The following is a 21,773-nucleotide window of genomic DNA, read 5'->3' as shown; positions in this document are numbered from 1 at the left end:
AGTATGTTGAGCAGTAGAAGACCTACTACAAGTAGTACAGTACTACAAGTAGTATGAAAGACTTCGGTTTTCTCCCCCCCCCCGTCCCTCCAGACCCAAACTGGATCCTGAAACTGATTTCATTTGGATATTTATTTATTTATTTGGATATTTATTTGGATATTTATTTATTTATTTATTTATTTATTTATTATTTATTTATTTATTTATTTATAAAAAAGAAAGGCATAATTTTTGCTCGGAGAAAGCCGAATGACAACCTTAGAAGAAAGTATGTCTGAAAAGGGAATTTCCATCACAGGCTGAGTTAGTCCTTTATAAGGTTTGGTCGACCCTTATGTGTTAGTTTGGAGTGGGGGGAAAGGAACCCCTAATCCGTGTTCGGAATGGTCCGTCTGCAGGTCCCTCGAATGAATTAATTCCCGGGACGCGCTCGAGTCACACCCGAGTGGGTCATTCCCACCCACCCCCCATTCCCCATAGCACGGACCCTTAAATATCCAATCCCTTTACAACCGTCGGGTATCGGTCGCTAAAGATTCGACGGGTCCGGGGATCCAGAAAATTGGCTTAATTGCCCCAAACCGTGGTTCAGACCAGCGTGGCTAAGCCTGTAAACGAGCCCAGCTGTCGTGCAGAGGCAACCTGTAGCAAACGGGTTCGGCGATTTTTCTTCCAGGAAAATCAAAACAGCTGCTGGTCTCGCCAGGAGAAGGGGGAAAAAAAGAGAGAAAGAGAAATAACTCCCTTTCCTTCCTTTGCTCGGTGGGGGTCGGGGGGTGTGCAGACAGCAAGTCTTCTCGGGCCGCCTTATCGCTTTTTAAGAGCCGGGCTGCAAAAACGGCGGCTGTCGGAATCGCGTCGCTCGGGCATAAAGTTGATTTCGTGGGTTTTTTACAAGCAGCCTGCCTGTTTCAGCTTTCTTTCTTTCTTTCTTTCTTTCTTTCTTTCTTTCTTTCTTTCTTTCTTTCTTTCTTTCTTTCTTTCTTTCTTTCTTTCTTTCTTTCTTTCTTTCTTTCTTTTCTTCCTTCCCTCCCTCCCTCCCTCCCTCCCTCTCTCCAGCGATCTGGGATGTCATAAATCTAGAGATTTAGGGAGAAGGAAGAGACGGTACTTGAACCACAGGACAAGGTGGTCTTAGGGTGACTCAAAGACCGCCTGAGATTCGGAGTTTTCCCGGGCAGAGAGACTGCGGGGTGATCGAGACGCCTTTGCTATCGTGGGTAGCCCCCCCACCCACCCCCGGCGACTCCACTCCAGAAGCCTTCCCCCGAGGAAAGATTTTCCCGACGCCTGCAAATAAGGGGCAGGTCAAGTGAAGCCAGAAAGCTCGGGTGAGTCAAAGAGGAAGACTACCGTCCGTCTTCCTCCGCTCCGTCCGTCCGCCCGACGTTGAAATTGCGGGACAGCGGCCGGAGCCGAAGAGGAACCGCCGGTACCGGATAATACAAGGAGGTTTATCTGTGGCCTTGGGCTGGGCAGGGGGAGAAGGCAGCTTCCCTCCCTCCCTCCCTCCCCACCCACCAGCACCTACCCACCCAATATCATGTAAATGGAAAGGGCCGCGGGGCAAGAAGGGAGAGGAGAGCCCGGGGCTTTATTCATAGATTCCCAGAAGAGTCGTATTTGGGTGGCAGCTGCTACAGAGGGGGAGGGTGCTGCCGCTGCCCTCTGACCTCCCTTTCCCCCAGCCCCTAGTTTCCAGCTTCCCGCAAGGCTGGAGGGGATATTTTTCTTCTCCCCTCCTTTTTTTTCTTTCTTATTCAGAAGAAAGAGGAAACTAAACTTCCTTCCTTCCTTTCCTTTTCCTTCCCTTCGTTTAAGTTGAAGGTTTGTTTCTTCTTCCATTTATCTCCCTCTCATTTTTAATAACTCACTTGAGCAGAGATCCTACTGAGCCTGACTTTCGGGGCTCACTCCAAAAATCCCTCCCACTAAAAGAACCCCACTTTCCCCTGTTTGTGGGAGTTGGGGTGGCTGAGTTGAGGGGGTCTCCGTGCTGTATTTGTGTGTGAGATACTTTTTATTTAGTTTAGCTTTTTTTTCCAGCGGTGAACATGCTCCACAGAGCTTTGTGTAGCAAGGCAAGATCTTCAAAATAAGGACGAAATGCCTTCCTGGTTACTCAACTCTGTAAGTCTCAGGACCTTCCCTTTTAGGAGGTAGCTCTGATCTTCTGGGGCCTCCATCTCCAATGCCAACAGATCTGTCCTGATACCTGCAAGTACCAGGATGGCCGTGTTTGAGATCCGTGTAGTGTCCTCCTCTCCAGCTTTCTATCTTGGTCCCCGGGCGCAGTCCTGCTGATTTGGAACAGATGGCTTCTGCCTTTTCTTAGGTAGTGGTGTACAAGGCAGGGGCCACCATCAAGCCAGCATTGCTTGATAAGAAGCCGGGCTTGACATGAGACCACCAGAAATTCCAAACATTGGAGTTGGTTGGGGTGTAAGGGTGGCGGCGGGGACGGGTTGTCGAGATAATATTTTATTGATTGCCAACAACACCAAATGGCCTCTCCAGAAAATATTTCTGGTAGAGTCACCCAACCTTCATTGCGGTCACCTAGCCTATCTTCAATTATTAATAACAGGCACAACGGTCGTTGAATGGGGTTGTATACCCCCAGTGAAGCTTTCGACGTTTCCCTGATCTCCGGGAGCGCAATCTCCCACCTCAAATCGACTCCCAGCAAGTTTGCTTAAAGGCCCCCGCTCATTTCCAATGGAAGCCATTGCCGAGGGCTCCCCCAAAGGCTATCAAGCAGCTATTCTCACCGCTGGAGAATTTTCGGGACAGATTTAAAGAAAGATCCATGGAACAAAAATCGCCTAAGACCATCAACGTTTTGCCCCCCCCCCCCATTTCCCCTGATCTTGGGGCAGACGAAGGAAAGTCTCAGGGAAAGGGGTGCGCGGGCGCCCACATTTCTGAATCGCTGAATACTGGAAGAAGGGCTTTAAAATGTGCGTGTGATCTTCAATTCTGTTCATCTCCCTGAAAGACCTATTTGTTTTTGCGCCTCTGAGGGTGGATTTGTGCAAATAAACAAAAGTTTCTCTTTCTGTCAGGGTACTGAATCTATTGTTTTATTGGTGTTCATTTCCTCTGCGTTGAATACAAAGAATATAAATATATAAAGGGCGAGTGTCAGGTTTGAAGGAAGGAGGGATTGTCACTGAGCATTTCCCTACGCAAGGCCTTCAGATTTATTTGGTCCTCTCCTGTCAGATCTGTCACCAACGCGGACACAATAATTTAGATCTCTCTTTTTCTTTCCTGCCCTTCCCCCGCTACATTTGACCAAAAGCCAGATCCCCCCTACACCTCCGCCAGCCTCTCGCCGCCTATGCTTATTCATAAAAGAGTTTTAATCTGATTCTTAACTAGGCTTTTTTTTTTAAAAAAAAGCATCTCAACGCGGATGCGTGCAAACTTTTCCGTGTTTTTGTTTTGTTTTCCAGCGAGTTCGAAATAAATAAAGCAAAGCTCGAAGCGAGGAGTTGGATTAAACAGGGACTTTCGCGGTACCTTAGAAGGAGGGGGGAGCTAACAGACAAGGGAACCCGGGCGCTGTCACTTTAACTGGGGAACATCTGATTTCCAACTCTGGCAGATGGCTTCTGAGCCCAGATTTGCATGCATTGTCTTGAAATCTGTTTTCGCGTCGGTGCTAGATAGATTTCAGAGACAGGTCTATCCTCCCCGATCGCCTTTCAAAAGGAACGGGGGTTGGAGGCAGGGAGGGGGGGGGGGAAGAGAGAGAATTGACACCAAGCCGCTTTGCATTGATATACAGACGTGCTATTCTTTCCGACAAGACGGACCGATGGACGGAGACGGCGGCAAGGTTTGCAGAAACGCTGGCGCTAATGCATCTCTCCCGGCTTTAAAAATAATAATAAAAGTTCATAAAGAGCGTAGGTTTGCACGCGCGCGGCTGTGCCCCCTTCTCTGTAGGAATGGTCCGTGTGAAAGGTTACAGTTTAATAACGCCTCGCTTCTTCCTCTGAAGTTCCCCCCAGCCAAACACCTATTTCTGGAAAACAAGCCATCCGACAAGCAAGCAAGCAAATTGAGATAGCGACCCTTCGGCCAGAATAAGGGCGCCTTTTCCACCACCAGGAAGCGCGCATAAGGATGGGAAGAAGCCGTCTGTAGGACCGCTCTCACGTAAACCCAGCTGTGAAGTTGCCTCTTGTTTTATTTTATTTTATTTTATTAAATACACGCGCGCACACCTCCCGTTTTTTTCCCTTTTCTCCCCGAGCCCAGCGAAGCGTAGAGTAGCTGGAAAAGGGGGAAGAGTCAGAGGGATTGAAGCGAGAGCAAAGGGAAATCCATCGGAAAGGTGTTACAAGTTCAGGGGTGGCTGAAAAGCAGAGGCGGATTAAGGCTCACTGGTGCCCCAAGCACTGACCAATCTTGGCGTCCCCTCCCCCTTTGCACATACTGTACAAATCTTCACTGGGTTTTTTTCTTCCTTTCTCAACTTTGTGGTGCCCCCTTTGGGTCTGGTGCCCTAAGCACGGGCTTGGTCCGCTTAATGGTTAATACACCACTGCTGCAAAGGTGCGAATGGCAAGCAAGGCTGGTCTTCTTTTCCAGATGCAATTTCGAGGGAGCAGCTGAACGTAGGGAAGCAAGCGACACTCTGCAAGCTTGAAGGGCTTGGGATGCTCCAACGCTTGCGGAGACGCAGCTGGAAACGAAGCTGCTTTTCTGCCCCCCCCCCCCGCCGTCCCCCTTCCCCTCCCTCCGACCCGGGTCAGTTTCACAAGCCGTTTGGTAAAGTGACTTAAAGTCAAAGCCGCGCTCCAAACCCGACCCCAACTCGCGTCCAAGGCTCCTGGGCAGCCCCGCCCGCCTCCAACCCGGGCAAGCCCCGCCCCCCTCGAAGCGTTGGAAACCCGGAACGCGGCGCGTCGGCCGCCTGCCTTTCTCCTCCAATGGGGCGAGCCTATGCAAATCGGCGCGCCTTCCTTGGCCGGCCGTCCCGCCCCCTTTCTCTAGGACGTTCGCTCCCCTCGCCGTAACCCATTCATGGTGATCTCGGTGCGGGGAAAAAGCGAGCGCGCTTTTGCCACCGTTTCGCAAGCAGCGATCGAGAGTTTCTTTGGCAGCGGTTCGCCTCTGGCTTTGGCCATTGACTCGGCTGCTCTCCCCCTCCCTTCGCGTTCTCTCCCCCCTCCCTCCCACTTTTTCGCTCCTGCCCGGCTCCCCCTTGCTCGCTCTCCTCTCCTCCTCCTCCTCCTCGTGGATTAGGCAAGCCGTGTAGCCGACCCTCGGGTCTCCCGGCCAGCAGGTGACCGGCGCTCTCGGGGAAAGGATCGCGCTGGCAATGCGGACTCTTTTCTCCGCTCTCTCCCTCCGGCAGCGGCTGCAGAGAAGATGATTCGCCGCCTCGGAAGAAAAGGCTGAGAGATCCGCGATTTCGGGGCTTGCAAGCATCGTCAGAGGGGCGCAAAGCAGCGCTGCCCCCTTCCCTCCTCCTCCTCCTCCTCCTCCTCCGCCCCGTTATCTCGTTTAAGGCTTGCTTTGCTTTTTTTAAAAAAAAAAAAGGACCGGGGAGGGAACCCAAATCCCTCCAAGAACCTCCAACTCGTCCCGAAAGGCGGAGGCGGTTCGGCTTGAGGCTGCTCCGGCTGTGGAGAGGAATCGGTGCGTGGGTTGCCGGTTTTTGGAAGTTTGCTCCCATCGGAAAAGCCTAGTTTTGGGTTTTGGAATAAACTTTTTAAAACATTTTTTTTAAATGTTTGGGATCCAAGATACGTTAGGAAGAGGGCCGATCCTGAAGGACAAGGTGCTGGGGTCGGAGATGGATCCGGTCCGCTCCTGGGTCAGGAACGTTGGCGTGGTGGATGCCAACGTCGCCGCTCAAAGGTAAAGTAGATCAAATCGTGAGTTTGCAGCTGACTCCCCTTCCTGCTTGGGCTTGTTGGGGAGGGGGGTTGCCGTTGCCCTCTTTGCTCCTCGAGCCCTTTAGGTGGTCGATCCCAGGCCGATCTCTTCCTCGGTTTATTTGTTTCCTTGCACACATTCAGTGGGGCTGGGAAGATCTCCGCACCCTTAGAAAAGAAGGATCTGGCGCTTCTTCCGCAGCGCAACCCCAGTTGCTAGGAATGGGGGTTATGTTGGCCTAGTCAACTTGGAAGGAAGTCTTCTTGGCGTGGTTGGGGTTTACTTGTCAGTAGGCAGTGAAGGGTTCTGCGCCCAGAGGAAATCAAGAGGCCCGTTTTCCAGAAAGTTTAGGATGCTGAACTCTCCAGCAGGTCCAAGAACTCAGGCGGCCTCGTCTCTTCAGCTCTCTAGGAGCTGATGCCTGGCGTCAGATTTATTTTGGGGGAAACGGTCCTAGAGTAATGCTGCCCAGCTCCTTCTCTTAAGAAAGTCGTGCCATCCCGTCAGCGATCCTCGTTTTCTAGTGCCAATGGCTCCAGGTGAGGATGGCGGTAGCCTCCACGGCTGATCTTCATTAGAACTTGCTCCACCAGAAGTTATCAACTTCCAAACTGAATTGGTATTTTCACATCAGCTTTTAAAATCCTTGGCACTGAACATCTAGAACACATTTGGCACGCAAGGAACCGAGATCCGATTTAACCCTCTTTATTTCAGGATCTAAAACTTGAGGGGTAGAGGTTGCACGCCATCCTCACCGTCTGATCAGCACGCGCTAATTCTAACCCGATCCAAAGTTGGACAGATAACTCTTGAAGCCGAGAAAGGACGTTTTGATGGACTTTGCGCTGAACCGCAAATGACATTTAGGCCCCATTCACACGACCCGCTCAACCAGTCTGTGATTGATTTGGTTAGCGGGTTGAGTGAACTCAACACTTGAGGCGTGACAAGGGTAATGGGTGGATAGAATGCTTGACGAACACCAGCCAATGGTGGTTTATTCAATAATACTGTGTTAGCTAAACCGTGGCTTACAGCAAAGTGAGAAGGGCGGTTGTACTTGGATCTGGAGTTCAAATCAAACTCGGGAAAAGATCGTGCTAAACAAGTAACCTCAACGGGGCCCTTTCGAACAAGGGCTAAGCTAGGGAAACGGAGCTTGATATCAGAGTCGTGCAAGATCGGGGTTATCTCTGCACTTCTTGATTTAGAAGGCTACACCAGTTTTAGGGTGTTATGTGCCTGGAAGCTGAGTAACTTGGCCTGGGTGAGTGACTAAAGGGAAGGAAAGCGGATGTGGGCTGATCCATAGGCTGAATTCTCACAGTGCAGCAAAGACACAGCTTAACCCACCCTGCTTCCTAAAAATCAACCGACATTGCCTGGATTCTCAGATCGCGCGACTTTCAAACTGGCGGGCTTCACGGAACACCACGAATCAAAAGCAAACAAAAGCACACTTGAGAGTTTCCCGTGTTGTGTGAATTGGGCCACTGAGATGGAGTTGGCACCTGAAAGCATGCACGCCCGGAAACGCTCGCTCTGCGCCGCTTTAGTCGCCCAGGCCTGCTCTCCATCCAGGCTGGCTTCTCAGCCTTAAGATGGGAAAGCGACGAGTTGAGAAACTTCCTGGACTCGGGGAATCGCCATTCGCAGCCAGCCTCCGGCTTCTTCCGGTGAGGCAAAGATCCTTCCGTGCGATCCTTCCCCACGGAGTAAAAGTAGGCGCCTTTTGCTGTGCGAGGGGAGCTTCAGTTCTCAACGACGTCAGGAAGAGAATCAAAGCGGGATCTAAGGGAGAAAGTTCGAATGAAGCCTCAAAGTTTGCAGCCATCCGGACGTGGTGAGGAGGGACTGGCAACGGGCACATGCCCCCCAAAGCTTCATCGCTCTCGAAACCCAGAGCTCTCTCGCTCCGAACCCACCCGAAACCGCCCTGGGCACCAAAAGCCAGAAAGAACCAAAACCACAACCGCCGACAAAAACCGGCCTCTCTGCTCGCTCCTGCGCCCCCCAGCACGCTTAAAACTTGGTCCGCCGCCGTGAAATTAAAGTCCTACCCCGGAGTAAAAAAAACAAACACCTTTTGGACTCGGCGGAGAGGGGGCTTTCAGCAGGGTGGCAACAGGGACCGGGAAACTTTCCTCCCTGCCCCCGGGGGTCAACTGGAACGCCGCAAGCCGAGAGAGCCTTTTTGCGTCAGATGCAGCGGGAATTGCACGCTGAGAAAAGGGCCAGTAAACTCCCCCTCTTCTCCCCCAGGCGCAGAGACGCAAAAAAGTTTGGCTTGGATGCCAAGGTCAGGATTACCTCGGGTTTGATTTAGTCCCTTCTTCAAGGGAGTAGATACAACCCCTTTCCTTCCTCTCTTGAGGTGCAAAGTTCTCCCTTCGGAGAAGAGAAAAAGCAGGCTCGACTTTCGCCGGGGTGGGTGGGTGCAGAGGTCTATGAGGAGCTTCAAAGGTTCGGGCAGGTCTTCCTGCCTTCTCACCTGGGGCCAAATAACTATACAGCAGCAGCAGCAGCTCCCAAGCCTCCGGAGGAAAATAATAGATCATAGATCTCTCGTGGAATCTCTCGGTGAGTTGAGTGTTGGCGCATTAACAGCATTCATCAAAAGCCGGGTTTTTGTACTCCTCTGGCTCAACGCCTGTCCGAAGCTGGCTTGTATGCTTGTTTGTTTGTTTCTCCTCCAGAAATCAAATTTGTCTCGATTCTCTCTGCAGCTGCCAAGGAAGGCGATATTAGATGAGCCCTTCAAGGGAATTTGACAGCCCCCCCCCCTTTCCTTACAAATGTTCCTCATTTAAAAAGGGATGCAAAGACTGTTGAAGGGCAATTTTACACCGAATGTTTCCCAAATTAGTCCTCGGCCCTAAACACATTAGCTTGGAAAGTCGATATTCTGATCCTTTGGGGTGGGCGGGGGGCGGTGGCGGGGAACAGTCACTCTTCCGATCCTAAAACCACTTTTGCCGGACCCAAGTTTTGGGAGGTGAAATTCAGAGCAAAATCCAGCAGAAAATAGTTTCCCCCCTTTCTAAGTTTCGATATGAGTAAAAGTGCATTTCTGGTAAGGCTCCACTTCTGAGCCGTTTGTAAGTTTAAATCGAGGTGCACATATTGAGAAAGAGATCTCCCATTTAATCGAGGTGCAGATATTGAGAAAGAGATCGCATTTAACAGAGCCAAGTTGATTCCCAAGCGGTGAGATGGATCTATCCATGCCAATTCAAACCTGGTTGAACTCGAACACACAACTTGTGCTTTGATTATTGCATCCTGTATGAATCCTAAAAAAACTCCTCAGCTTGACAAATACACATACAATGATTTTAACTCCTTTCAATGTGGCGGGATTTACTTCTACAGCGTGGCGTTTTCAAGCCTCACCCCAAAAATCTCTTAGCTGAAGCTTGTAAAATTTCCTTCGGGTTATTGTAGTCTACGTTCGTAGGATCGGCGCAAAGAAAGAGAAGACAAGGGCAGGGCAAGGCTGCGATCTTGTACGAAAACAACGTTGTTGGCACCAGCTTCCCCAAATCCTCGGGAGCTTCACTCTCGAGTAAACAGAGCAGAGCAGTGCAGTCGGTTGAGCCAAGCGACTGTACTCCAAGTCCCCAAAGAAGCTGGATTTAGAATAAACTCGCTCCAGGGTGATTTCCGGGCCAGCTTGACGCCGGATCGAACGGTTTTCCGACTCCCTTGTGGGTGAAGATGCGCGGATTTTCAAGCGGATCCGGTGGAACTAGAGCAAGTGCGTGGATCGTCTCATTGCCCAGTCCAAATATTTGGAATAACTCCTCTTTGAAACCCCAGAGATATTTTTTTCAAGAAACGTATTTCGGGGTGGGGAGAGGGAGAGTAGAGAGTGAGCTCGCGGCTCCAGGAAGGATTTGTTTTTAAAAAGGATCGATTATGTCTTGTATTTAGGTGAACAATCTATAAACTTTCCGATCCAATGCAGCCCCTACTTTCTCTCCTCCTCCCAATCAATGCGCACTAGCTGTTGGTGGCCATATGGAGAAGAGAGGCCCCCCATCCCTATTGATCATCCGTCATTGATCCGAATTAGACTCCTAGAACACCGCAATCTCTTTGTCCGCTTGGCCCTTTTAGCTTGTTGGCGCGCCCGCATCATCAGCGTTAAAGAGCTGGGTCAGGCTGGAAATGCTACCTTGGCGTTGTGTTTCCCCGACTCTCTTGCCCGTGGCTCACTCAAGTACCCTTAATTAAAACGAATCCAGTTTTCCTGCTTGGGTACAATCCTAAACTAACTACTTCGGTGGGTTTCCTACGATAGCTCTGCTAAAACACGTCCCGCTTCTTTGCGGTTCCAGTAGGTTGTGTGAGTGCAGGCAGTGTGAGGGTTAACTTAAACGTCCGAAAGCGGCTTCAACTGATATCCAGGGGGCATATTTCCCGTGTAAGCCCAGCAGCGCAAAATGTTGTGGTTTTCTACGAAAATAACACAAGGCCATCTGAGTTTTCGGGACATCCTCTGATGTCCTAGAAAAGGGAAGAGAGAGAACCTTCCCCGATTTCCACTTTTCTAGTCTTGCTATTTTAGCAATTACTTGCCTGTTGGATTACGGTTGAGGGAGGGATCTAAAAAGAGATTTTTTTTAAAAAAAAATGGTGGTGCAGGAGGGGATATGAAGCGTCGTGAAATACTTGAAGGGATAATACAACTTGTCTCTTCAAGCTGCTTTTTTCACCTTGATTATTGTTTTATAATCGATGGCCGCGTCATCGGAGAAGGAAGCTATTCCGTTTGGTGCATGGGGTCAGAAAAACGGTTACCCTGGTCTACTCAGAAGTCAGCCCCGTTGGTTCTGCCTACGGCTCGGGTGCCGGTGTACAGAACTGAAAATTCGCAATTTCATAATTGCGGGAGGGGGAAAAACCCCAGTGATAAAATTACGTTTGAGAAAACGGGAAATTCAGCAGGTGAATCCCTCGTTCTACCTTCTCCTCCCTGTCGTGCGTCTTTTCTGAATCTTTTCGCTTGCTCTCATATAAGCGAGTCGAGACTTCCTCCCCCGCCCTCCGCCACCCCACGACCGGATGAAGCGGGTGATGGAGATGGGAAGGACGGCAGGGGGAAGTTGGTTAATAACGTTAATATTCGCTGGATAAATTGAACCGCAAATTAGCCGTCTGAATGTCGATTTAATCTAATGCGCGGGATAGTATATGGTTGGCTGTTTCAGCCTCCAAACCTGGGTCAAAGGCTGAGACCATGGTTTATTTAAACCCGGGGCAACTTAGAAAGTTAGCCGCCTTCCAAAATCCACAGTGCAGACGAAGTTTCAGTTTGCAGAAACGGGCTGAAAAAAGGGTTAAGCAGGGCGATGCCTCGAAGAGGAAGAGGCGCAGAATCTGACCTCTCTCTGTCGGCGGCCGGGTTCACACGGCGGGGGCTAAATCCTAAAATGGTTCGAGGGATTGTTTTGGGGCGGCGGAGTGTATAGGATTGTTACTTGGGTTTCTGAAACGTGGTTTAGGATTCAGCTCAATCCGACAATCTAGCTACTTGAGGTTACTTGGATAAAACGCGTGTTTAAGGCTTGGTATATTGTGTGAACGGAGTGTAACAAAACGGATTCTCCTCTCCGTAAACTTTTTCCCCCCACCCAAGGCCCCAAACATAAAACGACTCGCTTTTTAGAGAACGCGGAAAACCCAATTGGATTAGGATCCGGCTTTGCGTGCTGTGTGAACTCAGTCATGGTTTACCCAGTGAGGCGACTGCACGGTCAAAACGTAAGGCGGCTGCAGCCCCAAACCTTATTGAAAAAGATGTCCAGGGGCTGTGCTCTCGCCAAGCCAAGGTATGATTTCTCAGAGCGCCTTGGCTGGTTTCAAACGTTTCCCTAAACCAGGAAAGGTAGTTTCCTCGGCCGCAGCTGGCTAAATTCCCGCACGGGCTAATCCCAAACAGGCTAATCCAAAAGCGGGTGCGTGGGAAATTTCCTGCCTCGGGGTCTTTAGCGCAGGTAAGTGTCCTTGAACCGCCGGAATGTTTTGCGTAGCCGAGGAGGCAGCTGCCCTTGTTCGCGCGTGGCTTTGGACGGTACCGCGACCGAAGGCGAGGGAACTAGAGGGCTGCGGGCCGCGCTGGTTCTTTCTCTCGTTCTGCTTTTAATCCCGGCTGCCCCTCTCCTTCCTCCCCAGCGGCGTGGCTTTGTCTCGAGCCCACTTCGAAAAACAGCCTCCTTCCAACTTGAGGAAATCCAACTTTTTCCACTTCGTCTTGGCTCTCTACGACCGGCAGGGTCAGCCCGTGGAAATCGAGCGGACGGCGTTCGTGGACTTCGTGGAAAACGACAAAGTAAGGGTCTCTTTTTTTCCGGCCTCCTGTCCTTTTTGCTTGCCCCAATCCAACCCGCCTTACTCTGCCTTTCTTGCCGCAATGAATGTGACACGATCCGTAGCCAGCAAAAAAAAGACCTTTCCCCAAATTACAGTGGCATCCAGGCAGCTGCTTTCTTTTTTTCTTTTTAAATTGATCCTAGGGAATCTGGGCTCCCGAATCATAATTCTCATTTTCCCTTTTCCCGGATTTTCTTCGCGAACTAATGATTCGGCCCGGTTGGGTCAATTTCATTCTCGAGTTTAAAAGCTACCCCTGCCTCAAATCCCCAGCTAGGATGGGATTCCGAGCGAATCTGGACCTTCCCGAATCCGAATGCATGGGAGAGCAGCTGAGTTTGATTTCCAACTAAAAGAACTCTCCCGCCCTATTGAGCTACAGGTTAAGAGCACACCTGGAGCGCTAGTCAATTTCACCCACTGTTCAAGGCGGGCCTTGTTAATTTCACGCATAAACCCAGGTTGTCCCTCTCTACATCTAGTCCTTTCGAAGCAGGGACAGGTCTTTTCCGAAAGAAGGGGGTGGAATTTAGGACTGTAGTCTCGACTTAGCTTCTCTTCGTAGTGGGGGGAGGGAAAGGGCGATGCAACTGGTCAGAATTTGGACACTCGTGGCTTCCCCCTCTATGATATTTGCGGTTCAGGTAGCTGTTACTTTTTAAACGGACATTTTCCGGTATTACTTGATCGGGAGTCCCGACAGAATGAAGTTCAACTGCCCTATTTTCAGGGGTTTCCCACCCCCCCCTTTGCCTCACACTCTTGGGTATCTTTCTTTAAACAGACACTGCTTTGCTCTGTGCCCAGTTGTGAAAAGTTTCAGGAGAAAAAAGAACTAGGCCAACAGGCTGTCCCTTACCTTCCTGGTTATTTTAGCAGGACCCAAACCACCAAGTATCCCCCCTTGCATGGTATTCGCATGAAGCTGGCATATGCAGCCCTTGGGAAAAGGTTATCGACAATAAAAATGTAAGGCTAGTTGGAAAATCTGCCTCCTGTTCAGGAATTCTCACTCCTGTGAATCTTAAATCGGGACAATGTTATGTAGGGTTGTTTGGGAGCAGGAGCCCAATAGAGCTAACTTTTTAGCAAACTCAATTTGCATGTGTTAACTAGCCTTAAAAAGGAATTTCCTTAAAACCAGGTTGGTTGCCATGTTACTAAGCTTCTATTGAGCGGAGTGGCTGTGACTTTAACTCACATTAAACCTCCAACTTGTTCCTGTGTGATATGTCTAGTTTATAATTCAGTGTGCTGCGGGAGCTGAGAAAATTGGATTAATTGAATAAACCACAATTCAGTTTTGCATTAAGTAAGCACTAACAAACACAGTTATTGCAACTTCTGAACAAGCAACAGGAAAGATGGTGATGCTGATGTTAATTCTGTGGCTGCAAAGACTCATGAACTGAGCTTATTTCTGGAAATGCTCTAGGCTGGATTCACACATCCCAGTAACTATAAAGTAGCTTGTTCAGATCTGGTTCGTTGTTGTGCAAAGCTAGCTGCTGTGATTTATAAGACATGGTTTCTAATAGTGGCAACTCACCTTATTCACCAAATCATTAGATTAACACCATTAAGGGCTAAGTGTGATGTGTGACCACAGATTCTTCCTGAACCATTTTTCCTTTCTTTTACTTCTCAGGAGCAAGGCAATGAAAAAACAAATAATGGGACTCACTACAAATTGCAGCTTCTGTACAGCAATGGTAAGTCCTTCCGCAGCTCACTCTCAACCAAGGGCCATGGAGGAGTAAGCTAATTATCAGGGTTAGCTTTCCCCAATGTGGTGCCCTCCAGGTGTGAAAAAGGTAAAACCCCCTCTCTACTCCTGGTGATGTCATAGACACACATATATCTCTTCATGGTCAGATTCTACAGTTTTCTTGGAAGCAAAATGGAAATTCTTTCCTGTTGCCTTCTTTGGAAATTTCCTTTTTAAAAAACTTTTCATCTTGGATTTTTCTGCTTGTCTTCCACCCAAACATTTAACCAGTTCTGACTTGGCTTATCTTTTAGGACCAGAGAAGGATGCTTATATACTAAAAATCATTGGTATATTTAGTTGAAAGTTCCATCACCTGTAACCAGTATGGGTATTACCCTGACTGGGCATGATGGGAGGGGTGTTACAATATTCCTCAAGGTGTCTTCCAATACATCTTGGAAAGCATTAGATTGGGGAAGGGTTAGACAAAGCAACACTGTTTTTTTTTTAATGGTGGAGTTGGTCTCCATCAGGTGGTGACAAATATGAATATACCGTAGGTGTTAACATTCAACTTTGTATGAATGTCAATAATTGTGCAATGCATATGTAGTTTTGATATCTCCCCAGGGGTTTATGCTATAGTTTTGAACCACTTTTGGAATGTGGGTTTAGGAAAGCTACAAAGGAAGGTGGCCCTGGGTGGAGGCACACTTACCCAGGTATTGGAGTTGGGTATCTGGCATGGTGCCTACCTCAAATGACTTGCAAAAGCCAACAAATGAATAAAACACCCAAAGATCTCCTGTTGCATCTCAAGTCAATTTCAGTTTTGATGCTACTGGCATCAGCAACACATTTTACTGTACAAATCCAGACTGGAGTTTCCTTTTTATAATGAAGGAATTTTTTTTTTTGAGTGTGTGTGAGAGAGAGAGCATAACATTTACTATCCAGTAAAGAACAAGAAGGGATGCGGTGGCTCAGTGACTAAGATGCTGTACTTGTCGATCAGAAGGTTGACAGTTTGAATCTCTAGTGCCGTGCAACCTCTCGTTCCTTGTCCCAGCTTCTGCCAACCTAGCAGTTCAAAAGAATGTAAAAAACGCAAGTAGAAAAATAGGAACCACCTTTGGTGGGAAGATAACAGTGTTCCGTGCGCCTTCGGCATTTAGTCATGCTGGCCAAGTGACATCGGATACGTCTTTGGACAGCGCTGGCTCTTCAGTTTTGAAACAGAGATGAGCAATACCCCCTACAGTCAGGAACAACTAGCACATATGTGCGAGGGGGACCTTTACCTTGAAAGAACAAGAAAATCATGCTTTCATTTTTTTAAAATAAATATATTCCATGGGTACCACTTTTAGAAATTTGTAGACTGTGAGGCTGACCTTCAGTCAACCTTCATAGCATTTTATTGGAAACTCTTGTCCTTCCTGTCCACACCTGTTCTATTCAGAGGGAGGAAAGCAACTGCTTTTCATAAAGGTTCCACTTCTGTTTCATCCTGAACCCTGGTCACAAATTTGGATGACTTTATATTTTTATTTTCTGGACGCCCCCTGTATTGCAACCATCAGAACCTTTGATTCCTTTCTGAAATGGATTGATGTGTGGTGGGACATGATTAGCTTTCCTTTTAATAAGTAATCAACAGATCAAGTGAATATGTACTGTACACATCTCTCTTTGTAGGTGGGTAACAAGGTATCTACCTTGTTTAAGTGTGATTTATTATTGGAACATTTCAGTTCCAATAACACACTGATCCCTAAACTATGGCTTACAGAACACAACAATTGGATTTATAGGATACACTAAGTGACAAAGAAACAAATCACAGTTTGGGTTAGTACAGTCTGTGAATGTAAGCCGAGAAAGAATGGGTAGTGAATCTATTAGTCATGGTTCAGTTTGATAATTTCAGATGTGGGACTAGATGATTTTGTACCAGGAATGGCAAAAGATTAGATCCAGATGTAATACTTGGACTGGAGCCAATGAAATCAATGAGGCTTAAGTTGGTGGTGAATAACCTAAGCTCCATTGACTGTAATGGGTCTATTTGAAGCAGCACCTGGCCAACTTTGGTTGATCTCAGAAATTAAGTGGACTGTCTCTGGTTAATGCTGAGATGAGGGACCTCTTGGGAATTCTGAAGCTGTTTTCTAGGCCGGGAATCAGCAAATAAACAACTTTTGGAAAAAGCAGTGACCATGTTGGTAATTGCTGAGAATGCTTCATGAAGGCAGCCCAACTTGATTTAAGGGCAATTTTATTTTTAACTATCCCAAATATGACTTAGCTTGGATCCAGTGACATATTATTAATTTATTAAAACATGGTAAGGCAGTCTGCCTACGTTTTGAAGGCTTTCTGATTTATTTTGCTGAATGACACATTTGCCCCAAAGAGTCCTGCTTACAGGTCACCATGGAAAAATGGGAGAGGGAAGGAAGAAGGGAAAACTGGAGTGGAGAGAAATGCGGGCTGATGAAAGAATGTTAGAAAAGAATGAGTTATTGATATATAGTAACTATTCTCTATCCGGAGATTTTATCTCCTAGAAGTTATAATTATCATTGACTGAATATGGATGGTCCTTAGATGTGATGAAATGAAGGTGTCTGTATATGAATGCTTTGTGTCTATGCTTTAGCATCATGCACTTTGGCGTCTCCTTCCTAAACAGCTTACTTGTGAGAGAAGGCAGCCTATAGTGGGGAACAAATCCTTTGAAAGAGTCCCATGTTTACCCTTCACTCATCCTTTTTTTCTTTCTGTTCCCTGTAGGTGTCAGGACTGAACAAGATCTATTTGTCAGACTCATTGATTCAGTCACAAAACAGGTGAGATTTCTGCCCCCATCCTTTAACCTCAGCCTATCTGTGTTTCTTATTATTCAGAGAAATAGTCACCATACCTTATCAGGGATAGTTTGTATCATCTATGAAGGCTACTTCAAGGAAGGGTTGGAGACTTCACTTGCAATATGCAAACTGATGCTTTAGGTCTGGTGGCATTTTTTTTTAATCACAGTGGAATTGCATCTCCCAGGATCCCAGTCTGCAAATGGAGAGGACACGGTCAGAGACGGTTATTCTCAAAGATTTGCAATTCCTTGTCCTGTTTTTATTTTCAGATTGACAAATCATAGCAGAGAAAAGATTGATCCATGCATTGTGTTGAACCATAATGCAGCTGATTTGATTTGGATTTATCTTAGTTGATGAACTTAGTGTTTCTACTTTATAAACTAGGGAATAGAGTGTAACAAAACCCAACAGATTGGAAGTTAGATAACATGGCTAACTCATGCTTAGCACAATGTGTGAACCCACACACTCTTTCCAAGAACAAATTCATGCAACCCAGGTTTGTATCCACTTTCTGCAAGCCACATAACTGTTAAAACGTCACCCAGTTCATCATGTGCTACCCTTACTAAATTATATTTAACAAAAAAGAAGGTTATTTAAATACATTTCCCCCCAACTCAGTTAAGAACCTCCTGACCTACAATACATCTAACCTCCTAATTTTGGAAGTGTGTGATTCAGTGTTGTGCAAACCCATTTTGCATGATTGGCCACTCAGAGTCACTCAACAGTGAGCGGGGCAGCATAAAAATTAAACAAGCAAATACTGTAAATATTAGGATCTGTTTCAGCCTCGTCCCGTTTTTATTTTCAGATTGATAAATCATAGCAGAGAAAAGATTGTCTTATTTGTTTTAAACTGACTTTCTCATATTCTCCATTTCTTTACAGCCTATCGCCTATGAAGGACAAAACAAGAACCCAGAAATGTGCAGAGTTCTACTCACCCATGAAGTTATGTGCAGGTAAGACAATGTTGTCTATGGAGAGTCTCAGTCATCCAGGTGATGGTTGCCCCAAGAGGCATTTTTCAAGAGGCATTACTGGACTTCCTTGTTTTTCTTTGAAGGTGTTTTGCTTCCAGTTGCCTCTTGAAAAATAGTAATAGCAATAGCAATAGCAGTTAGACTTATATACCGCTTCATAGAGTTTTTAGCCCTCTCTAAGCGGTTTACAGAGTCAGCATATTGCCCCCAACAATCCGGGTCCTCATTTTACCCACCTCGGAAGGATGGAAGGCTGAGTTAACCTTGAGCCAGTGAGATTTGAACAGCCGAATTGCAGAACTGCAGTCAGCTGAAGTAGCCTGCAGTGCTGCACTCTAACCACTGCGCCACCTCGGCTCTCCACTGCACCACCTCGGCTCTTTGGAAAACAAGAGAATGTTTTTCCTTTATGTTCATGGGAGTGGCATGTGACACAATCACACTCTAGTAGCTAAACAGGCCTCCATGCTGCTGTTGCTGAGATTTTTGAGGAGGTAAAGAAATGGGACAGATTTGGATGAAAGGGTGATGAACAATGTTCACCAGTGTGAAGGCTAATTATCCAGTCAAGGAGCTGAGAAGGTCACCTCATTAAGCAAAATCTGGAAGCATTCTTAATTAATGCTCTCAATAAAAATTTTAAAACATAATATTTGGGAAGACAGCAGTGCAGCCGCCTTCTCTCTGTTCAGCCTGGCATTCACTGACTTTTAATGCCCGTTGTTCAATTGTGACTTTGCTTTATTTGCAGACCCAATCCATTATAGCTTGTTAAAGAAAAGTATAATGAAACTTGGCTTAGTGTTATGTGTCAACCTAGCCTCTAAATTTCTTGGACAGGAAAGAAAGGGCGCACCCACATCGACATTCCAGCTGTGTTTTTTTTTTTAAATCAAGGAATATTTCCAACAAAGTAGGAAAAGAAAATAAAGGGATGCAACTTCTAGAGGGCTCTGGACTGGCCTACGATGGTAGCAATCCAGCCAGTTTCTCTTTTTTTAAAGATTTCCTGAGAACAGGGGAAAAATTCCAGAGAAGGGCTGGAACACTAGATAATATTAAGCCAGATGATCTTAAGACCTGGGAATGTTCACCCAACTCTTGGCTACAGGTTCTGCTCTGTTAAGGGACTGGGATCTTTTTAAAGAGAAGGTTTACTCCATATTTTCCTGAACTTTAGTTTAGCAATTTAACTTTCACAGCTCCGGCTTCTGAATCAGTTTATATATTTCTGCATACAAGCTTAAAGTCACATGAAGACCGCAGTCCTATCCCCTCATCTTTGTCTTAGCGTCAACAATTACAGAGCGTTGTCCTTTGTTACTGTTGCCCCAATTTAACAAGAAACGAGCATGCTTTCAATTAATGCAACAATGGTGCAGTTATATCCTATGCATGTCAGCTCAGAAGGAAATTCTGAAAGGTTCAATGCAGCCAAATTCTGAAAGGTTCAATGCAGTCATATATATATATATATATATATATATATATATATATATATATATATATATATATATATATATGTTTATATTTATATTTATATTTATATTTATATTTATATTATATTTATATTTATATTTATATTTATATTTATATTTATATTTATATTTATATTTATATATTTGTTTGTTTCAGGGTATGTGTATATATATACACATACCCTGAAAAAAATAAGAAGTAAATACTGGGTAGATTTAGCTATAACTACATTTTACTTTTTTTTCTCTTCTTGTTAGCATGGCACCTGAGCTATCATATAGAGGTAGTCCTCATCTTACAAAAGCCCCTTAAATGACCATTCAAAGTTACAAGTGCTGAAAAATGTGGCTTATGGCCGGTTTTCAGTTACAACCTTTGCAGCGTCCCCATGATAACATGATTGAAATTCAGGTGCCTGGCAACTGACTTATATTTATGACCGTTTGTTGTATCCCAAAGTCATGTGATCAACTTTTGTGACTTTCTGACAAGCAAAGTCAAAAGGAAAGCCAGATTCATTTAACAACGGGGTTACTAACTTATCAAACTGCACTTAACAACTGTGGGAAGAGAGGTTGTAAAATGGGGCAAAACTCACTTAACAAATGTCTCACCAACATGAATTTTGGGCTCAAAAGTGGTCATAAGATGAGGACTACCTGTACAATGAACCTGTTAGATAACACAGATCTATAAAGTTCTCTGCAGAAATCCCCCCTTCTCCTCCTCTTCATGTAAACTGTTTCCCACTCCTCCCCCAGAGAAGGTAACAATAGCAATAACACTTAGACTTATATTCCACTTTATAGTGCTTCACAGCCCTCTCTAAGAGATTTACAGAATCAGCCTATTGCCCCCCAACAATCTGGGTCCTCCTTTTACCCACCTCGGAAGGATGGAAGGCTGAGTCAATCTTGAGCCTGGTGAGATTTGCATTGCCAAATTGCAGACAGCCAGCAGGCAGTAGAAGTAGCCTGCAGTACTGCACTCTAACCACTGGGCCACTCCTGATGTTAGTAAATTACAATTGAGTATGATGTTTTTACTTCTATTTTAGTGACAAGGAGGTTAAGTCAGATGCAGAATGTTCTGCTTGTTCTTAGGCACAAACTCATCTAGTAATCCCCAACCTCCTTGACTGCTCTCACTTCCCTGTAATGCCATTGGGCATTGCTGGATCAGGAAGTCAGGAGAGTTAAGGAGGTTGGAAACTGATGGAAAGTAGTCACAGGAAATATCATCAGGATCATATGACAATATCTTATGCCTCCCTTTGGGGGCTGATAGCATCATTTCTTGTACAGAGCATGCAGCTCTAAGGTGGTTTATTCTGGAATATATACACTATGTTATTTAAAGGGATTCTTCCATCCTTTTAGAAGGACTTCCTTAATATAAATAGACATATTTTCCTTGGTAAAGGTGCAAATGCAATGAATTAAGTGATAGCATTAAGAAAACTAATCTCACTGGTTGGATTTGCAGAACGTGGCAACTGTGTTCTCCTTTTCTGAATTCAGAATATATTGAATACAGAACTTTGGATACATTGTGTTGAACCATAATGCAGCTGATTTGATTTTGATTATCTTACTTGATGAACTTAAGAGTTTCTGTTTTATAAACTAGAGAATATTGTGTAGCAAAACCCAACAGATTGGAAGTTAGATAACATGGCTAACTCATGGCTAGCACAATGTGTGAACCCACACACTCTTTCCAAGAACTAATTCATGCAACCCAGGCTTGTATCTATTTTCTGCAAGCCACAAAATGGTTAAAACTTCACCCAGATCATCATGTGCTACCCTTACTAAATTATATTTAACAAAAAAGAAGGTTATTTAAATACATTTCCCGCCAACTCAGTTAAGAACTTCCTGACCTACAATACATCTAACCTGCTAATTTTGGAAGTGTGTGATTCAGTATTGTGCAAACCCATTTTGCATGATTGGCCACTCAGAGTCACTCAACAGTGAGCTGGGCAGCATAAAAATTAAACAAAGAAATAAATATTAGGATCTATTTCAGTCTGGCTTTAAGCGTAAGATAGTTTTGCGTCCCTTCAGAGGATAGGGAGAATATATTTCAGTTGGTTCTGCTAGAATCTCAATATCTTTTGGGTTGTCTAGTTGGAATGGAACTTGGAGAATGAAAAGAGGCTGTTTCTTATGGCTGTTTCTGTTTTTTTTTTGGTGGTGGTGGTGGTGGTATTAGTTCATGAGATGCTATCAAGGGAATCTCTCATATGCTGTTATATGAATACCGGGGAAAGTTCCACCTTGTCCTCCTGCTTTTTAATACTTATGCAAAAGCACCAAGAGAGATTGTTGGGAACTGGGGATTTGATGCCCTCAAAATGCTGATTCTACCCAGCTCACTCCATCAGACATTTCCAAGTCAATGTCTGATGTTAGAAATGGACTAGTTGAGGAC

General features: G+C 45.9%; 1 protein-coding gene across 1 annotated transcript in view; it reads left to right on the top strand.

The window, feature by feature from the left end:
• Window positions 1-5,749: 5,749 nt before the first annotated feature.
• Window positions 5,750-21,773, top strand: part of EBF2 (EBF transcription factor 2) — a 263,628-nt gene continuing 247,604 nt past the window's right edge. Inside the window, exons 1-5 of the mRNA XM_032228748.1 lie at window positions 5,750-5,880; window positions 12,079-12,235; window positions 13,925-13,988; window positions 16,784-16,839; window positions 17,761-17,834. Of these exons, the coding sequence (XP_032084639.1) occupies window positions 5,750-5,880; window positions 12,079-12,235; window positions 13,925-13,988; window positions 16,784-16,839; window positions 17,761-17,834 (482 nt within the window). The remainder of the gene's footprint in view (window positions 5,881-12,078; window positions 12,236-13,924; window positions 13,989-16,783; window positions 16,840-17,760; window positions 17,835-21,773) is intronic.

This window comes from Thamnophis elegans, chromosome 13, assembly GCF_009769535.1.
Source record: "Thamnophis elegans isolate rThaEle1 chromosome 13, rThaEle1.pri, whole genome shotgun sequence".
Taxonomy (NCBI): domain Eukaryota; kingdom Metazoa; phylum Chordata; class Lepidosauria; order Squamata; family Colubridae; genus Thamnophis; species Thamnophis elegans.
This window is presented reverse-complemented; position numbering and strand designations above follow the sequence as displayed.